Here is a 23,082-nt window from a genome sequence, read left to right on the forward strand (position 1 = left end):
AAGAAATTAAATATTTAATAAATAATAAGAAAAAAATTAAATAAATGAAATAAAAAAAATATTCCGAGAATATTCTTTTTTATAGTAAAATTTGAAGTAGATGGGTTAGAGATGAATATTGTATTTGATGCAGATACTGTACTATTTGAAAATAGAGTTTTGGGTTAGAGATGGTCTAACAACTGGATATCAACCGTTATTTATCCTAGAGCATCACTCAAACCAATCCATGTATACATTTCTTTCTTTATTATTTCCTGAATCTAGAACCAACATACCTAATGATGCATCTACCAAGTTTGTTGATCAAAGAAACTTTATTAATTATTATAAATTAATAATACAGTTGCAAAGCATCAAGATTCTGTAAATTTTGAGATTTCTCAAGGCTCCCGGTTAAACAACTAAAATGTATTTGGATCCAAAGTTTTCTTGGACAACTACAAACATCAAACTGACCAGAAGCTACTAGCAACTCAACGATCAACCATGGATAGATTCATAATTGTGAAAAATGTGCGCCTCATTGCACCTCCATGCGCCTGGCTGCACCACCCCCACCCCCCCCCCCCCCCCCCCCCCCCAGTGACACCCTTGCACAAGGAGCACTTAAGCTGGAGCTTTTCCTGGGGGGCCTAAGTGGCCTTAGGCACGTCAAAAGAATCAAAATGGGCCAATTTGTCGATTCAATTATAAAAGCCCAAGACCAACTGGGCCCAGTAACCTAAGCCAATAATGCTGTTTCAGCATTAAATTTTAAAGGTTAATTACTGCAGAGCTCTCTTTCTTTTATTTATTTAATTTTTTTGTTTTTTATTTGTCTTCTTTCTTTTATTTTCACTGAACCAAAATATATTAACAACACATTCTCTTCTTTATTTTACAGCAATTTAATTTCAAGATCTACAGTAAAAGAAAAGTATTTTTATTAAATAATTATTTTTAATTATTTAATATATGGTGTAAATATGTATGATTTTTGAAAATGGACCTTGTTAAGATATTTTTACTCCAAGCCATATTTTATATCGATACGCAAAATTTAAGAAAATCGGAGGACTTTTTGAGGATTCAAACAAGATTTTCAAAAAACGTACCTAAACGAAATATTTTACGAGAGTGTTTTGGACTTAATGAAATTATTTTCTTGTGTAATAGGCGCAAAATTCTACTTAACCTCATTAATTGTAATTAAGGACCCATTATACTACTTATATTATACTTAACCTAATCCCAAAAACCCTAATCTCCTACACTCACCTTCGGCCGCCCCCTCTCCCAACTCCAGAAGCCATCTTCAAAATTTCAGCAGCTTTCTATTTAGGTTTTTCTCAAGTTTCTTTTAAGGACTCCTTCCCCGTCTTTCCGGTGCAAGTTTTACACGAATATCTCTAAGATTTCGGGCGTATATACGCAAAGGCACTCCCAAAACCTCGTTTTTCACATCATTCACATCATTATATTTTGATTTGTGTGTTTATGCATGAGAAATTCTTAGACCTATTATGTTGCATCCGTTTTGCCATGTTTTGTCACGAAATATGCATACTATTCTACATGTACCTCACGTTTTCTATTGTTTTGTGCAATGGGCTGCTAGGTCTAGGTTCCAAGAGGCTAAACGTGTCGAGATCTATGGTGAATAAGGTGGAGAGGGCGTCGGTTCAGGTTTAAGGGAAAGGGGCCGATCGCTTGAATCCTACGTAGCGGCTAGATCGAGTTAAGTGGGAGGAGTAGCAGTGCATGGCTCGTTCCAGAGGCTGGTTTGGAACATGAATGGTCCGTGACAAGGCCTTGGAGTGGTCCATGATCGGCCGGCAGGGTGGTAATGCATGGAGCGAAGCGAGGAGGCGGATTAGGACAAAATAGCGGCTAGATCGGTTGTTTCATGGTGAACCGAGGGGTGTGCGTGCTTGCGTCTGAGGGCAGTGGTTAGGTCGGTCCAGGAGGGTCCAGAGGCAGGCTAGGAGTGGTTGGTTCGAGGCTGGTCCGGTCTAGTTTGGACTAAGATCAAGTTCTTGAGGGCTAGGCGCATTAGGGTTTGTAAGATACAAGTGCAGAAATTTTCCAGCAAATGGCAGCCGGTTTTAGGAGGTTCAAAAAGGCTGGAATTGTATTGTTTAGGGGCTGGTAGGGTGTGATTAAGTTGTGGTTAAAATTTGAGAAAGTTTGGTTAAGTTTCAAATTGATTGGGGTTAAAACCGAGACCCAGTCCAAGTTTTAAAAAAATTAGTAAAAGTTTATGGAACAGGCTCGAGGTTACATCTAAGAAATAAAGATAAATATTTTTTGAGGTGTTTTAAGAGTTTTGTTGGTATCGTGTCGAAATTTTGAGGTCATGGGATAAAATGGTCAATTAGGGTTTCTAGGGACAAAATTATCATTTTGCACTCGGGTTGAGTTAGCAGTCCTGACAGCGTCCTGATCACAAATTGACATATTTTAAATATACATGTAATCACGAACATGACTTTTTATGGAAACACAAAAATACGTTGCATGTTTGATTTGAAGGAAATTTACGTATATACATTCTTTTTATAAGTGATAAATATGATGAAATGTTTTGAAAGATTCGAGTTTGTTGTGACTAATACGAACACGAATATGTAAGGCCAAGACTCAGTGGATGCGTAGTACTATCGCTGATATCCTCGCCGCTGGATACCGCGGTTATACATAGACGGAACCATCGAATTAGATCTGATACGAAAGTCACAACTAATTATCTGAATTCAAATAGAGAAAATCAACATGTATATGTTCACGACCCTGACGAAAGCCTTTACACGAGATTTCTTGGCCTGCTTCTTGGCGGAGTCCTTGCGGATGACCTTGCTAGGGTATTTCGCGATTCCAGCAACTAGGCAGTGGCCATAAGGGTGAGAAAGATTTCGGTTAAACCGAATTAACCGAGCGACCAACCCAATTCGGAAATTCGGGTCGGTTATTTCAAAAATTTGGTTTTCAAATTTAAAAATTCGGTTATATCAATTAATTCGGTTCGATTATGGTTTTCAAAATTTTGAAATCGGTTAACCGAATTAACATATATAATAAATACTATTATTCAATAAATTTTAATTATTTATCAATTTTTATATATATTTTATTTTTTTACTTTTAAAATCGATATAACATGTATTATTTGTGTTCAAACAAAACTTATACATTTGTGACATGTGATTTTATGTTTTTATACATTTGTGTAGATTTTAGCATTCAAGAAAAGTTAGATATATAATTAAAATTAAATCACAATTTTGTTTAAAAAACCTAATCGATTAATTAATTAAAAAAGTGTATGAAATGATGTTCATCGTTTCATACATTGATTTATATATCACAAGTGAGTTTAGTATTGGATCCCAGTTCCATTTTTCAACGCATAATATACTCCTTGTAAATATAGTCATGATATCAAGTACGATAACACTAACTTCACTACCTGATTATGTAGAAAACCTAACAATCAACAGAACTAAGTTTGTAACATCAAAATCCCAAGGTAACTAGCAATTTAGCTGAAATGAAAGGGCAGAAATCCGCAAGAAAAACTGAAACTCGCACAATTACTTTAACCTCAAAACCTGAGCTTGGAGAAAAACCAACGATTCTTGCCGGTCTTGAACCTTTCCTCGAACCGAGCCTTGATCTCCTTACAAGCCGTCACCTTCTTGTCACGTGAAGCAAGGGAATCCGCGGAAACCACGTCCTTGAGATCCACGTCAAGCGTGTAACGCGTAGGCATGATGTGATTATAGTTCACGACCCTGACGAAAGCCTTTACACGAGATTTCTTGGCCTGCTTCTTGGCGGAGTCCTTGCGGATGACCTTGCTAGGGTATTTCGCGATTCCAGCAACTAGGCAGTGGCCATAGGGGCGATCGCGGGTGCCGTCATCGAAGTTTTTCACGATAGTGGCTTTATGGCCCGCGAATCTGCCCTGAAGGAGGATCACCGCCTTGTTCGGCTTCAGGAATTTCACCATGTTGCGCTGCAGCGTGTGGTGGCGCTAACCGAAATAGCAGGCAGGATATAATTACACTGTAGGGTTTTTTGGTGGGGGGGGGGAGGCAAACAAATGGGCCTATCTAAACTGTCCTATATAAATGGGCCCTCGATAGCCCAAACTTGGGTTTTAATTGACCCTCGAATCCATAACAGATGGATGAATCGTTTTTAAAACCAGCCAAATTTTATATTTTATTATATAATGATAATCGACATATATAGGGTAAGTAAAATTCAACAAATGTGTATATACTAGCGTTGATGAGTTTTGGATCACGGCAGAATCATCTACTCCTCCTCAAAAACTCCCGAGTGCTCTACGCAAATCTGCAGATTTCTTAGGCCACATTTCTAGTTTATTTCTTTGCGTTTTTGGGAATACTTTTAGGAATAATCTATTCTGTTTTCGTTTCTAGATGTTATAAAACATTGTAGTCATGCATTTGTTGTGTAAAATCATGTTTCGATTTCACATATTCGGTCTTGTTCCACACTAAAGAAATTATTTTTAATAATCACAATCGTGTGATATTTTTAAGAAAGAAGATTATCGAGCCGAAAATTCTCTCTTCCCCTTGGCGGAGTTGATGGGTATCAAGGGGGCTAATAATCTAGGATGGTCTAAATGGAACATTGATATGCATATACTCTAATCCAAGCAATACACCAAAATGCTCCTTTCTCTCCCATTGTCCAATATCGGAGCAGATTCGCAACCTCAGTTCCAGTGTGGGTGCAGCTTACAATCCAGTTTTTCCCTCAAATCGTAAACCATGTGGCTTACGAATTGGCTGGATAAAACTTACAAACTCGGAGATTTTGGTTTTTTTTTTTACTGTGAATCCTTTGTTTCTTTATTGAATGATTAATGAAAATGGATTCATGTTAAAATAAAAAAGAAAAAAATTATGTAAGGGTATCAATGTTGAAAATTATTTAGTTTATTCAAGTTGCTTTATTTGTTATGATTTTGACCAATTCATTTGCATTAGTTGAATTGTTGAGTCGTGACTTTATACTATAGAAAGTTAAAAGATTTGTTGCAATGTTTTAGTAGTAAAGCTGGTGGGTAGAGTTCCCGTCACTTAAATTTAATGTTTTATATAGAGGTGACTATTCGTCATATTAACACAAAGATTTTGATTCATTTCTCACAACACTTGTCCTTCTGCTTTTACTCTTGTATGCACTTGCTTTCTATTAATCTATGAAATGTGGTACCAGAGACATGTAAAAAAATACAGGCAAAGAAAAGAAAAGAAAGCGTGAGAAAAATAGTAAAACAAGAAAGACTTGTCTCAGGAAAATGTGTCCAATAAATTAGTCTTTTTATTAGATCCAAGTTTTAGTTAAGGTTTTGGGCTCCAAAGGGTACCGAAAGTTTTTAGAAGAGAGAAGACGTAGATAGGCTTGGTCTCAGTGAAACAGACGCGCGCGGCCGAGCCGACTCGGGACGGTGCGGTGTGATCTCTTGACCATATTAATCTTTTTGGACAAAGTTTATTTGGAAAATAATTTTATTTTCGAAATTGCGTCTCGTGTGACTTTTGACGTTTTGGTGCATAAATGTGTCCCTTCGCACGGAACCGTGCGTCCCCTGCCTTGAAGGGTGTGTCCCATGACTTATCGCAAAAGGATGCGTCTCATGACTTATCGCAGAAAGGTGTGTCCTCTGGATGCCTCTCCTGACTTGTGTGATTCACTCTTAGTCCCTCTGCATGCATTCATCAGACAGTTTTTCATTCATTTGTGTTGCATTTTTTTCCGCCAAAACTTGAAAGCTCAGCCATATCTTTGTTTGCTGACATCCGGAATTTGAAGTACTGCATTTTCTGGATTAGATCTGTTGTATCTTGAGGACGATTGTCATTCCGTATAACACGTAAATACAAGCAATTTCGTCTAACGGAAAAAGAATTTTCCTTGCCTCGACTCATATTGCTGGTTGTTTCGAAGATCAACGGAAACATAAACAACATGAATTAAATAAAACATGAATAAAATCAATCTGGGAATAGAATTATAGTTATATTCCATTCCAATGATTGGTATCAAAAAAAACGAAAAAAAAAAAATTGAAATAAAATTATTTTAAATAATCAAATATTTTTAATTAAAAATTCAAAAATAATAGCTTGCTCAATAAATATTATTATTAGTAAAATAACAAAAATATTAATTATTGATTCTCTATTATTTTAAAATTAATATTTTCATATAACTATATTGTTATTTCAACTAATAATATTAATATCATTATTAAATTATCATCATTTTTTATTTTTTTATTATTAATATTAATAATAAAAAAAAATACCTAAAATATATCATGAAAATATATATTTAAAATAGTTAAACTAAATAAGGTAATTTTTCGTAAAATAAATAAAAATTAGAGTAAGAACGATCGATCATTCCCATAAATATGGAAATAACCATTGTCATGGAATGATGTCTTACCAAACATAAGTTTAAGGAATGAGATGAGATGTTCAGTCTTTTATCATCTCATTTCCTCCTACCAAGCATATCTTTATTTAACTTCATTTTTTTTCTTTTCAGCAGGATTCATGGCTTTAGACGACTTTGTGGAACCAACAATCCGTCAATTCGATGGTCACTATGACCAATGGAGCATGCTCACGGAAAATTTCTTGCGCTCAAAAGAGTATTGGCAAGTGGCCAGTACAAGAATTGTTGCACCAGCAGCAAGTGCAATATTTACACATATACAAAAAACGGAATTTGAAGGGTTGAAGCTAAAGGGTTTGAAGGCAAGAAATTGTCTTTTCCAGGCAATTGCCCGATCTATCTTGGAAAAAATTCTTCACAAAGAAACTTCCAAGGATATTTGGGATTTAATGAAGAATAAATATCAAGGCTCATCAAAAATCCAGCTTGTACAACTTCAAGCCTTGAGGAAGAGTTTTGAAACTCTGCAGATGAAAGATGATGAGTCGGTCACTAGCTACTGTGCAAGGACCATGGCGACAGCAAACAAAATGTGATTTCATGGTGAGAATGTCGGAAATGAGGTAGGTGGCAGACAACATTTATGGAAGTTGGTGGCAAAACGCGTTGAGCACATCTTAAGAAGTTAGAAGAAGATGGACGAAACAAGTTGAGCTAGAGCTCCCTCCCCTCCCCTCATTCCAGATCTTCCCTTGATGGAGTTCTTTCTCTCATCTTATGACATTTGAATGTTTAGTTCTATAATATTTGCGAGGTTTTTGTTATCTTGTATTAAGAGAGTGTGTTCTTTTTGGAAATACAGTGAATGGTTGTACACCATAAAATATTATAATGAAATTCTTTTCATCTTGCTCGTGATTTTTACCTTAATAATTTTAGGGGATTTTCACGTAAATCTCGGTATCCAGTTTTATATTTTATTTTCATATTATTATCTCAAGTTGTCGTACATGGGACCAACAACGAGTATCAGAGCCTTCGTTTAAAATTTCTTTAAAATTCTGTGTATGCTCTCTGTTTGTAGTCTAGACTAATCTTCCACATCAAAAAATATTTTTTTGAGATTTTTTATTAAGACAGGATTATTTTTTCTTTTCTATTAAATTGTTGTAGACTCCAATGAAGATGTGGACTGGGAAGCCGACTAATTATATTCATTTGCATACATTTGGAAGTCATGTGTATATTATGTACGATGACCAAAAAAGATCGAAGTTGGATTCGAAATTTAGAAATGTATCTTCTTGGGTTATGTTGAAGGAGTAAAGGGGTTTCACTTGTGGGATCCTACAGTCCACGAGCTTGTCATCAGCAAATATGTTATCTTCTAGGAAGATAAAGTAAATGAGCAAAGGCACGCTAAATTCAAAAGCTACTATATTTCAGGTGGAAAATAAGACGGACAAAGGTCAAATTTCTTGTGAAGAAGTACCAGAGCATGAAGAACAAGAACATATTGAATCTGAAGTTTCAAATGTGAAGCAGTCAATTCGAGAAAGAAAACCACCAGGTTGGCTCTTAGATTATGTCACTGAAATCAATGTTGAAAGTTTTCTAGTATCATAAGATGGTGAGACATCGAGTTTCCACGAGGCTGCTCAAACCTCGGATGTATCCTTGTGGATGATAGCAATACAAGAAGACTTGGAGGCATTAGACAAGAATAAAATTTGGGATCTTGTTACACTACGACGAGGGAGGAAAACCATTGGTAACAGATGAGTCTATAAGATCAAGCGTGAGGAAAACCATTGGTAACAGATGAGTCTATAAGATCAAGCGTGATGGCAATAACCAAGTGAAGCGATATTGTGCTAGATTGGTGGTAAAATGTATGCTCATAAAGAAAACATTGACTTCAATGAAATATTTTCTCCTATGGTTCGGCTTACAACAGTCAAAGCAGTTTTGGCATTGTGTGTAGTGTTTGACCTACATCTAGACTACATCTAGAACAGGTAGATGTGAAAATGACATTTCTTCATGAAGATCTTGAAGAAGAAATCTATATATTCCAACCAGAAATTTTTGCGAAAAAAGGCAAAGAGAACTCGATTTGCAGGTTGAACAAATCTTTGTACGATCTCAAACAAGTACCGAAGTATTGATACAAGAGATTTTATTCATATATCATGAGCCTTGGATACAATAGACTGCGTGCAGATCCTTGTACATATTTCAAGAGCTCTGTTTATAATTATATCATTTGACTGTTGTATGTGGACGACATGTTGGCAGCAGGCCCCAACGAAGATCAGGTCTAAGGATTGAAGGCACAGTTGGCTAGGGAATTTGATATTAAGGACTTGAGATCAACAAACAAGATTCCAAGGATGCAAGTTCACCAAGACATAAGTTACAAAAAATTTGGATTTCCCAAAAAAAAAAAATTGGATAAAGTCTTGCAATGCTTCAGCATGCAAGATATTAAGCCAATCTCGACCTCTCTTCCTGTTAATTTCAAGTTATCCTCTGAAAATGTGTCATAGCAGTTAAGCAGAGAGGACAGAGATGTCTCGAGTACCATATGCATCAGTAATAGAAATTTGATGTTTGCCATGATATATACAAAATCGGACATTACTCAAGTAGTGGGAGCAGTTAGTAGGTATATGGCGAATCTTGGACGAGAGCAGTGGAGTACTCTTGAGAGGATCCTTAGATACATTAAAGGTACCTCAAATGCTACATTATGTTATGGAGGATTAGACTTTACACTCAAGGGCTATGATTTAGATTATGCTGATTATCCTCATAAAAGAAAATCTACTACTGATTATGTGTTTACACTTGCAGAGGGAGCAGTAAACTGGGTTTCAAAACTACAAATAGTTGTTGCATTATCTACAAAGGAGGCAAAATACATGGTAGCTACCCAAGATTACGAGAAGACAATATGGATTAAAAGGTTATTGGAGAAATCAGGCAGAAATAAGATAAAGTTCCTTTGTTTTATGACAGTCAGAGTGTGTTGCTCATTGCTGCCTTTCATTCCAGGACTAATCACATTGGAGTTCAATTTCACTGTGTTCGAGAAGTAGTAGAAGAAAGAAGTGTGGATGTGCCGAAGATCCATAAAAAGGATAACATAGTTGATTTTTTTACCAAGCCAGTGAATATTAACAAGTTTGAGTGGTATAAATCCTCAAGTGAGCTAGAAGAAACGTAAACAGCAGTAAATAGCAAGACTGAAAGGATGTGTAGAGATGTGTTTGATTATCAATCAGTTTTCTCCAAGTGGAAGAAATGTCGACATTATGCTAGGTAGGTGGCAGACAACATTTATGAAGGTTGGTCGAAAAACGCGTTGAGCTCATATTAGGAGGATGGAAGAAGATGGACAAAACGCGTTGAGGTATAGAGCTCTCTTCCCCTCATTCCAGATCATCTTTTCATTGAATTCTTACCTCATCTTATAGCATTTGAGTGTTGTAGCATTTGAGTACTTAGTTCTATAATATTTTTGAGGTTCTTGTTCTCCTGTATTAAGAGTGTGTGTGTTCTCTTTAGAACACAGTTAGTGGTTGTACACCATAAAATATTATAGTGAAATTTTTTTCATCTTGCCCGTGGTTTTACTCTAATAATTTTAGGGTTTTTCAATAAAATTCTTAGTGTTCAGTTTTATACTTTATTTTCATATTATCATCTCAAATTATCGTGCGTGGGACCAATAGAGAAGATGAAATATGTTGCCATTGTTGAGAAGATATTGTGTTCATTAGCTCCAAAGTATAATTATGTTGCATGTTCAATTGTAGAATCCAAAGAGATAGACAACTTTTCACTTGATGAATTACGAAGTTCATTAATGGTCCACAACCAGAAGATGAATCACAACACAACCATAGATGAGCAACACTTAAAGGCTTATATTCATTATGGATTTTCTAATTCGAGCGGAAGAGGTTGAGGTAGTGATAATGGAGGCAGAGGTCGAGGCAACAAGGATGGAGGAGGACGAGGTAATGGAAGGCGTAAATTTGAAAATTTCAAGACTGATAATGATCCGTCACATTCTCAATATGAAATTATCACCAGTTTGACAAATCCAAAATAGAGTGTCATAGATGTCATTTAAATGGACTTAAAAATCCAAAATAGAGTGCCATAGATGTCACCATCTTGGTCACTATCATATTGAATGTTACACTAAGTTACATCAAGATAAAAGAGAAAGGTCAAGTATTGCGTAAAACAAATAAGTAGAGACTCTATTGATGGCTTGTCATGTCAAAGAAGATTGTGAACTGGACATTTGGTATGTGGACACAGGCTGCAACAACATGTATGATAATAAGTCCATTTTTTCTCATTTAAATGAAGATTTTCATTCTTCTATTAGTTTTGGTGATCATTCTACTATGGAGGTTATGAGAAAAGGAGACATAAAAATAAGAACTAAAAACGGTTTCGAAGAAACAATTTCTAATGTCTTTCATGTTCCTGATTTGATGTGTAATTTGTCAAGTGCTAGTCAATTACAAGATAATGATATGTTCAGAAGGGAGCTTGTGAAATATATGATCCTTCAAAATGAGCAGTGATGACTATATAGATGAGCTCAAACAAGTTGTTCCATATGCAGATAAATAATGCTCAAAGTTGCTTAACAGCTACGACGAACGATGCATCACGACTTTGGCATTATCGATATGGTCACTTAAATTTTGGTGGATTGACAACTCTTCAACGAAAGAATATGGTGATTGGTCTTCCCCAAATTGTAACCCCACCTCGAGTTTGCAAAGAGTGTGTCGTTAGCAAACAACATCGCACTTCATTCCCCAAAGGAAAGTCATAGAGAGCGAAGAATGTCTTGGAACTAGTTAACTCTGATATTTCAGTCCGATTAATCCAATTTCTAATGGGAATAAAAAGTATCCAATTACTTTAATTGATGATTGTAGTCGAAAAACTTGGGTTTCCTTTTACATGAGAAGCTTCAAGGCACTTGTTGGAAAAGAAATCCATCAAAACTCTTTGTATCGATCGAAGTGGAGAATATTGTTCAAAAGAATTTGAAGAATTTTGTGACCAGCAAGGCTTTCAGAGGGAACTCGCAGCTGCCTACTCACCTCAGCAAAATGGTTTCTCGGAGAGAAAAAATTAGAACTATTCTCAACATGGTAAGAAGCTTGCTAGCAATGAAGAACATTCCGAAAAACTTTTGTCCTTAGGCAATTAATTGGAGCATTCATGGGCTGAATAGAAGTCCCACTTTTTCTGTTCAAAACATGAAACACAAGGGAGCTTGGAATGGGAGAAACTAGCAGTGGATCATTTTATAATTTTCGGCTGCATTGATTATGCACATTAAAAATGAGAAAAGAAAGAAGAGTGATGAAAATGTGGTTTCTTGGCATACGTGAAAATTATAAAGCATATAAATTATTAAATCCACTAAATAAGAAAATTGTGATAAGCAGAGATGTCATTTTTTTATGAATATGGTCAATGGGATTGGGCTAAAAATGGTCCAAAGCAGCATCAAGTTCCAACTAGTTTGGACGAAGATGAAAATGATGACAAAAGTGAATCACAAGTGCAATCCTCTAATGAGTATCAATTCATTAATTCTCAAAGACAAGATGGAAATGAAAATGAGCCGTGTTTGAGGAAGCGACCAGCTTGGTGGAGAGATTATGTAAGTGGAGATGACTTGTCTAATGATGATCAAATTTCTCATTTTGATTTATTTGCAGATTGTGATCCTATCACATTCCAAGAAGCTGATGAAGACTCGAAATGGAAAAAAGCAATGAAGGAGAAGATTAGATCCATTGAAAATAATAACACATGGGATTTGACGGATCTTACAAAAGGACAACAATCCATAGGTGTGAAGTGGTTACAAAAAAAAGCTAAATCGAAATGGTGAAATTGACAAGTATAAAGTCTGACTAGTCTCAAAAAGATACAAGCAAAAAATTGGTATTGACTACATGGAAGTGTTTGCTCCAGTGACCAGCTAGACACTATTGATCAGTTAGTACTCTCCATGGCTAATCAAAATTCTTGGAAGATATAATAGTTAGATGTGAAATCGGCTTTTTTGCATGGTGAGTTGCAAGAAGAAAAATAAATTGTGAGGATCGAAAGAGCAAATCCAAGATTTGTATTTATGATGAGCTCTCTGGATTTGCTCTGGTCATCAAAAAAGTGGCAAATTGTTACTTTGTCAACTACAGATGTTAGAGTAGGTGCCCGGCAAGCCAACTTATGGCTTGGGCTTTACTGACTCTAATGTAAAACAATCTTTATTTTAATATTATTTTACGATTTTATTCGATTATGGCATTATACTTTATCTGTATACCCATGCAAGCTGCATAGATAAAGTCCTTGAATATACAATAGGTACCATGAGGTCTGCGACTCAACGTAAGATCATGAAACTCATTAGGAAGTATACCGTATATTCTAAACAGGTTCCTAGTCGATTCAGCCGCCTAAAACAAGGATAAAGGTCGCTCGAGCTCGAGATTAGCATATGTGGAGTAAACACCATGTTTCATTGGTAAGGGCATGGAGATGTCCATTCACACAGATGGGTGATCATATGATGATGCACTGAACAATCCTCCCTCGGACTGTCCAAGTGGTTCTCACTTATCGAGTGGAATAGTCCGAAGTTATGGTTGTACACCATTAGTCCTTTGACCCGAGACAATGTAGAGGCTATACGTACTAGCATGCACTTTGATCCGTTTACCGACTCCATCGAGGGTCATCAGGTGGCGAGGTTGGGTGTAGTTTCGAAATACGTAGGAGCAAATGCATTGTAGTCGGGGATTCACCGTTCGCCTACGGGGGAAGATATCCTATGTGATCTGATGAGTTAATAGTGCAAGGAGTCTCTGGCCAGAGCAAGAAATGTGCTTTAGGGAAAGGTGTTTTCCTAGTTGCACATACCATGCCACTATTAATACTCAAAGATAAATCGCATCGTTATCGAATTCATATGCAACTCTCGATGTACCAATGGTTGCAGATTCGATCGGGATATATGTGTTGAAGGGACCGTACTGTACGCTAACCATGACTAAAGGTTCTTGCAGGCACTATCAGTGATACCTAGGGGATCATGGGGCGATGCTACTAGACGCTCTTACCATGATCCGATGGGTGCAATCAGAAATGAGTTCTGACATTCTTGATCAAGGTGTTGATGAAAAGAATGGGGTTAACTAGGGTAAACCCGAATAAGAATAAAAGTTATTCTGAATCACATGGAGATGTGAACTCACGGCTAGCTGTATCCCTGAACCATTGAGGGTCACACAAGTATCGGATTCTGTGTTCCCGTTGAGATAGTCAAATTTCAAGGAGTTGGAATTTGGCGACTATAGTTTGATGGAGATCAAACAGGAAGCTTATAAAGGAGTTTATGAGCCGATTCTATAGGATGGAAGAAGTGGAAGTTAGCATGATTGCTAAATAAGGAAGGAGAGTGGAACTGCCTATTTTGTGAAGGAGTTCACTAAAACTGGCAGCTGCCAAATATGGTAACTACCATATATGGTAAGTTTTCTAAATTTGGTAAATGAAAATTTTGATCTTCGAAATTTTCAATTTTCATTATATGAACAAGATTTGTATCTTTGGTACATCGGCGCTCTCGGATCGTCGATCGGGGTTATAATGAGTTCGGAATCATTTTTTTAGTGAATTTGGAATTTACTAATTAAATGATTGTGCTAGTAGTGGTGACTACTAACATGCACAAAAATTCTCATAAATATTCTAGAGGAGTCTAGAATTAAATTAACCAATGAGTTAATTTATTAATTAAATTATGGTTATTTAATTTAATTAATATACATGTATATATTTATATGGTGATATAAAATATGTGTATATAATATTATTATATCATGTATTATTAAAGGTTAATAAATACATTATATATTAATTATATGAGAGTTTAAATATAATGAAATTAATAGAGAGTCTTTGTGAGAGAGGGACTCCTAATTAGATTAGGAGTCTCACTCTATAAATACACAATTAGGGCTCATTGTTGAGGGATGAATTTTTGAAAACTAAACAAAAGAAATTCTCTCCATTCTTTCTTTGCAAGTCACGGCCACAAAAGGTTGGAAGAAAATTTTGCAAGGATGATCAAATTAGATTTGCATATATATGGATTAAGAATCCATAATTAAAGATTAAGAATCAATTAAGATTCTAACTTGAAAATTTCTCTCCACCATCCTTGCAATTCTCGGCCAACATAAGGTTTTGGGGAAAACTAATTTGGGCCACCCTTTCTTGCTTCCACGCCGCACCTCCGCGCCGAACCGTCTCCAGATTTTGGAAATTCGGAGTACTCAGTCTCAACGCACAAATCGTTTGTGATTTCTAGTGCAATCCTAGCGAGGAACAAAGTTTCTGATCGTGGACCTAATTAGGCGATAATATTTGAAGAGCCGTTCGTAGGGATTTACAAGAAGGGCTATCTCCGCTTAAACACCGGAATAGTTTGGAGTCCAAGCGTTAAGAACGCAAAGGTATAATTCTAAACGCCCTATGCATGTTTTAAACACACGACGCCCAAACAAAAATATTTTTAAACTTCCGCTGCGTCTTGGGTGCGAGAATACGATGTCCCAATAGTGGTATCAGAGCCAGGTTATTCTCAATCGTGTGTTTTAATTAAATTGTGTTGAGTTTATTATTTCTAACCGCGTAAGAATTTTTATAAGAATTTTTATGAAAAACGCCCCTAAAATTATTTTTGAAAAATCTGTTTTTTTAAAAAAAAAAATTCAAAATATTACTGTTCACGGTGAACAGTGCCCGCGGGCAGCGTGAACAGTGCCAGAAAATTACTGTTCACGGGCAGCGGTACTGTTCACGGGCAGCGTGAACAGTACCACGGGAAGCCCAGTTTCGGGTCCGGGGCGATTTTCTGATTTTGTAAAATTTTGGGTTAATTTGATATTTTATGAAAATACGTACGATTTTACCCCGACAATAATTTTTATAAAATCGATTTCTTACGAAATAAATAATTGAAATATGATTTTAATTATTTATGGTAAAAGGAGTTTTACAAGAAATTTAATTATTTGAAATTAAATAAAAGTGTTTATTTAATTAGATAATTATGGCGGTTAGTGATAATTTACGAGATACACGATTTATTGATAATATGTGATATTATCTTATTTATATAATATATGATATTATATTTTAAAAGGATGATCGAGAGACATGACCAATTTGCTAGGTGTATGTTAGGTTTTTACATGTTGTAAATTTTAATTATTTGATAATTAAAAGTGGACCTGGTTTATGGTCCGTTCCCACCCCCTAAATTTGTATCCCAATGTGCCATGGATATTTAATGTAAATATTAGATTTAGTGGGAGATCAAGATTTGAAGACGGTGGGCCCGAGATCCTCGAAAGGAGTTTTGAAGATCGAAGACATGTAAATTTTGGAGGCTTATGTAATAGTTGCATTTGCATCCTTGCATTTCCCTAGGCTATGGACTTGGATCCGTATGTGGCTCGTACGAATCAATTAGCTCTCGGTTATCGATCATCCTTTATTATTATTTGTGATGTATGTGATATATTATAAATAATCAGTATGTGCGTTATTATTAATATAATGACAAGAGTTGCATGAATCCGGCAATCATACAAACAATCATGGCACGAGTTTTTAAAATTAATGATGAGACAAATTTTTAAAATTAAAATCCCTCATTTTGGATGAGATCCAAAATTTAAATCAAGCCCATTAAAAGGATAATTAAAAGAAAGTTTAATAATTCCTTGCCTTCCATCAACGGTGGTTGCATGATGAACGCTACCCGCGGTCAGTGTCTGGCTCATATTATTGGGGAGGTCTGGACGCCGGAAAGCTGTGACTTCCACTGACATATTTGATGTGAACTACGTGGAACTCCCATGACTTCGGCTCATATTATTGAGGGATCTCATGGCGATCGTCCATTAAGGTTCAACATTGATGGGCCGGGCTCGACACGTGAAGAGAAAAGGGATCATATTATTGGACCCTCCTCAAACGTGAGGCAAAATTACGTAAGGGTTGCAAGGAGTTGCAATTGGGCTCTACCTTTTGGAAGTTATGATTGGCTGATATTATTCGGGATCATAATTTCGCAATTGGGCCTTGCGTACTCACTAAGGAAATTGGATTTCCCGTTTGTCATCAGAGGGTGGTGAAAATGTCAAAATAGTGGGAGGCGATTCGTAAAAACAAAAGTCCATATTTTACGTATTACAAAATATTTTAAAATAGTCGGTAACGTTTATTTTGTTTCCATATCAGTATATTTACGATTTCGTCATGTAATCCATTTCTATCATTAAAACAAGCTAACCGAACACTAATTTTCAAGATTGGCTGAGAAAATTGTTCTAAATTCGGAGAGAATATCATACACACTAATGTCAGTCTTGCTGAACTGACATAGCATGCAAGATGGTAGGACCATAGTATGCAAGTAAAGTGTTATATGCTCGCGCCTATGTCAAATGAACTGTAGAGACAGTTTGAGGAAATATTGAATGCTGCTGACATTCGAATAACACATGCAAGAGTTGCATGGTGCATGAAACTCGCATAATGATGCACACTACTTTCAAAGAGCTCATGACCACACGTATGCAAGATGGAGCTCTTGCCCATGAGCATGGTGTAAGTATGATTGAGCCTATTGAGAAGGTGGTGGGCCTGGAATTTGACATGGTCTAATAATTTAGAACATTTATATTTCACTGCTTGAAGCAAAGACATAAGAAATTATCTAGGCCAGAAATGTTTTGGCAATGATAAGTGAATGTCCAAGTAAACACGATTTCAACAACAACCAAAAGAAAACAAGATAGTCTAAACCAAGCACATTTGTGACACGTTAGGCTAGGACATATTTCCCAAAGAAGGATCCACAAGCTAGTGGGAGAGGACATGTTTGACTCGTCAGACATAAACTCTCTAAGAGACATGTGAGTCCTGTCTGAAAGGAAAAAAATGACCAAGGCCCATTTCCTAGGGAAAGTGGAACGTGCACATGATCTATTGGATTTGATCCATACAGATGTGTGTGGCCCGCTAAGTGTTAGCACAAGATTTGGCTATTCCTACTTCGTTACCTTTACTGATGACCATTCGAGGTTTGGGTATGTGTATTTGATGAAATACAAGTCTGAAGCCTTTGAAAAGTTCAAAGAATACAGATCAGAAGTAGAGAAACAATTAGGAAAGAGTATTAAAACACTACGATTAGATCGAGGTGGAGAATACTTGAGTACTGAGTTTCAAGACTACCTTAACGAGAATAGGATTCTCTCACAATGAACTCCGCCTGCCACACCCCAGTTGAGTGGTGTGTCAAAACATCGTAATCGGACATTGATGGACATGGTCCGATCTATGATGGGATTCACTGAGTTGCCGCCATCCCTTAAGGGATATGCGCTTGTAACAGCGGCAAGGTTGTTGAATCAAGTCCATAAAAAGGCAGTGAATAAAACTCCATATGAGATATGGATGGGAAATATTCTTTCCTAATAATATGGGGATGCTCTGCTTACGTGAAGCAGGCAGTGGGAGACAAATTGGATAGTAGAGCCAATTTGTACTACTTTGTGGAATATCCAAAGAACTCTGTTGGATATTACTTCTATTTATCCTAGTGAAACAAAGTGGTTTGTTTCAAGGAATGCCACCTTCTTAGAGAAGGAGTTTCTATTAGATAGAAAAGGCATGATGATAGAACTCGATCAGATTCGAGAATCACCCGTGACACAAGTAGCAGAACCCACACCCCAACAGCCAATAAAAGAAACATAAGCTCTTAGAAGATCCGAAAGGATCTCAAGGCCGCCTAAAAGGTTTAGCCTGCTTCTTGAAGAGGGCAAAGGTGAGCTCATTCTTGGATGTGATCCAAGAAATTTCAAGGAAGCATTGTCTGATGCCGATTCATCTAGATGGCTTGAAGCCATGCAGTCCGAGATGGACTCCATGTAATCAAACCAAGTATGATCCTTAGTAGATCCACCTGAGGGAATTGTTCCCATAGGATGCAAATGGATTTACAACAGGAAACTTGGAACGGATGAGAAGGTGGTGACCTTCAAAGCTAGATTGGTAGCAAAAAGATATACTCAAAGACAATGTGTTGACTATGAGGAAACCTTTTCTCCAATCGCGATGTTCAAGTCCATTAGGATACTGTTAGCCATAACAGCATAGTATGACTATGAAATATGACAGATGGATGTGAAAACAGCGTTCCTTAATGGGGATATTAAGGAAGAGATTTACATGTCTCAACCTGAAGGATTCACATCAAGAAGGAAGTGAGCATAATGTATGCAAACTTCAGAGATCCATTTATGGACTCAAACAGGCATCGAAGAGCTGGGACCCTCTGATTTGACAACACTATCAAAGAGTTTGATTTTGTCGAAAATCCCGAGGAACCTTGTGTATACAAGAAAGTTAGTGGGAGTGTAGTGACATTCCTAGTGCTTTATGTTGATGACATACTACTCAATGATAACGATGTAGGGATGTTGCAGTCAACTAAAGTATGGTTAGTTGGTAAGTTCTCCATGAAGGATATGGGTGAAGCATCATATGTATTAGGAATACAGATTTATAGGGATAGATCAAAGAGAATGCTAGGGCTCACCCAATCCACATATATCGATACCATACTGAGGAGATTCTCTATGGAGGAGTCCATGAGAGGATATCTCCCAATGACTCATGGTGTGAATCTATCAAAGTCTATGTGCCCTAAGACTAATGAAGAGATAGAAACCATGAGCCGCATTCCATATGCGTCTGCCATAGGCAGTATTATGTATGGTATGATATCTACTCGACCTGATGTGGCATATGCACTGAGTATTGCAAGCCGATATAAGTCAAATCTCGGTCTATTCTTAAGTAATTGAGAAGAACTAAGAATTTGTTCTTTGCATACGGGAGTGGAGAACTAAAATTGGAAGGCTACACTGATTCTAGCTTCCAATCAGATTTGGATGATTCGAAATTGACCTCTGGATTTATGTTCAAGCTCAATGGTGGTGCTGTCTCTCGGAAGAGTTCCAAGCGAGACACCACAGCGGATTCAACCACTGAGGCCGAATACATAGCTACATCGGATGTGGCAAAGGAGGGTGTTTGGATGAGGAATTGGGTGTCATTCCTCAAACAGTTGATCCAGTCCCGGTCTACTGTGACAACACCAGTTCCGTAGCGCAAGCGAAGGAACCGAGGTCTCATCAGTGATCCAAACATATACTGAGAAAGTTCCACATAATCCGGGAGATTGTGGGAAGAGGAGACATATCGGTAGAGAGAGTATCCTCCGCAGATAACGTTTCTGATCCACTAACGAAGCCCCTGCCAGGACCATTGTTTGAGTAGCATCGCGAAGCAATGAGTCTAAGATCTATGGGTAGTTGGCTATAGGGCAAGTGGGAGATTGTTAGAGTAGGTGCCCGGCAAGCCAACTTATGGCTTGGGCTTTATTGACTCTAATGTAAAACAATCTTTATTTTAATATTATTTTACGATTTTATTCGATTATGGAATTATACTTTATTTGTATACCCATGCAAGCTGCATAGATAAAGTCCTTGAATATACAATAGGTACCATGAGGTCTGCGACTCAACGTAAGATCATGAAACTCATTAGGAAGTGTACCGTATATTCTAAACAGGTTCCTAGTCGATTCAGCCGCCTAAAACAAGGATAAAGGTCGCTCGAGCTCGAGATTAGCATCTGTGGAGTAAACACCATGTTTCATTGGTAAGGGCATGGAGATGTCCATTCACACAGATGGGTGATCATATGATGATGCACTGAACAACCCTCCCTCGGACTGTCCAAGTGGTTCTCACTTATCGAATGGAATAGTCCGAAGTTATGGTTGTACACTAGTAGTCCTTTGACCCGAGACAATGTAGTGGCTATACGTACTAGCATGCACTTTGATCCGTTTACCGACTCCATCGAGGGTCATCAGGTGGCGAGGTTGGGTGTAGTTTCGAAATACGTAGGAGCAAATGCATTGTAGTCGGGGATTCACTGTTCGCCTACGGGGGAAGATATCCTATGTGATCTGATGAGTTAATAGTGCAAGGAGTCTCTGGCCAGAGCAAGAAATGTGCTTTAGGGAAAGGTGTTTTCCTAGTTGCACATACCATGCCACTATTAATACTCAAAGATAAATCGCATCGTTATCGAATTCATATGCAACTCTCGATGTACCAATGGTTGCAGATTCGATCGGGATATATGTGTTGAAGGGACCGTACTGTACGCTAACCATGACTAAAGGTTCTTGCAGGCACTATCAGTGATACCTAGGGGATCATGGGGCGATGCTACTAGACGCTCTTACCATGATCCGATGGGTGCAATCAGAAATGAGTTCTGACATTCTTGATCAAGGTGTTGATGAAAAGAATGGGGTTAACTAGGGTAAACCCGAATAAGAATAAAAGTTATTCTGAATCACATGGAGATGTGAACTCACGGCTAGCTGTATCCCTGAACCATTGAGGGTCACACAAGTATCGGATTCTGTGTTCCCGTTGAGATAGTCAAATTTCAAGGAGTTGGAATTTGGCGACTATAGTTTGATGGAGATCAAACAGGAAGCTTATAAAGGAGTTTATGAGCCGATTCCATAGGTTGGAAGAAGTGGAAGTTAGCATGATTGCTAAATAAGGAAGGAGAGTGGAACTGCCTATTTTGTGAAGGAGTTCACTAAAACTGGCAGCTTCCAAATATGGTAACTGCCATATATGGTAAGTTTTCTAAATTTGGTAAATGAAAATTTTGATCTTCGAAATTTTCAATTTTCATTATATGAACAGATTTGTATCTTTGGTACATCGGCGCTCTCGGATCGTCGATCGGGGTTATAATGAGTTCGGAATCATTTTTTTAGTGAATTTGGAATTTACTAATTAAATGATTGTGCTAGTAGTGGTGACTACTAACATGCACAAAAATTCTCATAAATATTCTAGAGGAGTCTAGAATTAAATTAACCAATGAGTTAATTTATTAATTAAATAATGGTTATTTAATTTAATTAATATACATGTATATATTTTATATGGTGATATAAAATATGTGTATATAATATTATTATATCATGTATTATTAAAGGTTAATAAATATATTATATATTAATTATATGAGAGTTTAAATATAATGAAATTAATAGAGTCCTTGTGGGAAAGGGATTCCTAATTAGATTAGGAGTCTCACTCTATAAATACACAATTAGGGCTCATTGTTGAGGGATGAATTTTTGAAAACTAAACAAAAGAAATTCTCTCCATTCTTTCTTTGCAAGTCACGGCCACAAAAGGTTGGAAGAAAATTTTGCAAGGATGATCAAATTAGATTTGCATATATATGGATTAAGAATCCATAATTAAAGATTAAGAATCAATTAAGATTCTAACTTGAAAATTTCTCTCCACCATCCTTGCAATTCTCGGCCAACATAAGGTTTTGGGGAAAACTAATTTGGGCCACCCTTTCTTGCTTCCACGCCGCACCTCCGCGCCGAATCGTCTCCAGATTTTGGAAATTCGGAGTACTCAGTCTCAACGCACAAATCGTTTGTGATTTCTAGTGCAATCCTAGCGAGGAACAAAGTTTCTGATCGTGGACCTAATTAGGCGATAATATTTGAAGAGCCGTTCGTAGGGATTTACAAGAAGGGCTATCTCCGCTTAAACACCGGAATAGTTTGGAGTCCAAGTGTTAAGAACGCAAAGGTATAATTCTAAACGCCCTATGCATGTTTTAAACACACGACGCCCAAACAAAAATATTTTTAAACTTCCGCTGCGTCTTGGGTGCGAGAATACGATGTCCCAACAACAGAGTCGGAATTTGCGGCAGCAACATGTTCAAGTCCAGCAATTTGATTAAGAAGATAACTTGAAATGCTTCAATACCAGTAGAAAGGAGCAACAACAATATATTGTGATAATGTTTCGGCAATTAAAATTTTAAAAAAAAATCCAGTTCTTCGTGGGATGACCAAACATATTAATGTTAAATATAATTTCTTTTTCTACTGCTTTCACTCTTGTACGCACTTGTTTTCTATTAATTTATGAACAATCAAGGCTTTAAACTCCTTCGTTTTAAAAAAAAAATGGAGTTTTGTGATAATTAATGATATTGATAATAATAGTTTCTTTTAATATTTCACAACAAAATTAATAGAAAATAACTCAACCGGTTTTTTGTAATTGAATTGGTTTAAACAAAATCCACAGGTTTTTTTCGATATTTTATGGATCAATGACTATCCGATTAATTAAATGACTTGGACCAGAATCACATCTAGTTCACCGGTTCTCCATATAACCAACGGTCCGGTCCGGTTTCAACTTTCAACTAGAATATATAATATATGATGAAGAAAAAAAACGAACCGGCGACGAACCATAGAAATAATTGTATGGTGTTTTGATTTCCTCAATCAAACTGATTCCATACCATTTGGGATGACACAAGAACTCTTAGTCTTGATTCATCCTCGAGTTCAGAAAATTTAATGAAGAT

General features: G+C 36.9%; 1 protein-coding gene across 1 annotated transcript; it reads right to left on the minus strand.

Moving 5' to 3' along the window:
- Positions 1–3,427: 3,427 nt before the first annotated feature.
- LOC140837796 (large ribosomal subunit protein eL27-like) lies at positions 3,428–4,051 on the minus strand. Its single transcript, XM_073203905.1, has one exon. It carries the CDS (start codon positions 3,989–3,991, stop codon positions 3,584–3,586), a length of 408 nt encoding a protein of 135 aa, XP_073060006.1. The 5' UTR covers positions 3,992–4,051; the 3' UTR covers positions 3,428–3,583.
- Positions 4,052–23,082: the final 19,031 nt, after the last annotated feature.

Source organism: Primulina eburnea, chromosome 8, assembly GCF_022965805.1.
Source record: "Primulina eburnea isolate SZY01 chromosome 8, ASM2296580v1, whole genome shotgun sequence".
NCBI classification, from domain to species: domain Eukaryota; kingdom Viridiplantae; phylum Streptophyta; class Magnoliopsida; order Lamiales; family Gesneriaceae; genus Primulina; species Primulina eburnea.

What these genes read in the sequence shown, in the direction of transcription:
- LOC140837796 (XM_073203905.1), bottom strand. Translation starts at nt 3,991, where the DNA reads ATGGTGAAATTCCTGAAGCCGAACAAGGCGGTGATCCTCCTTCAGGGC.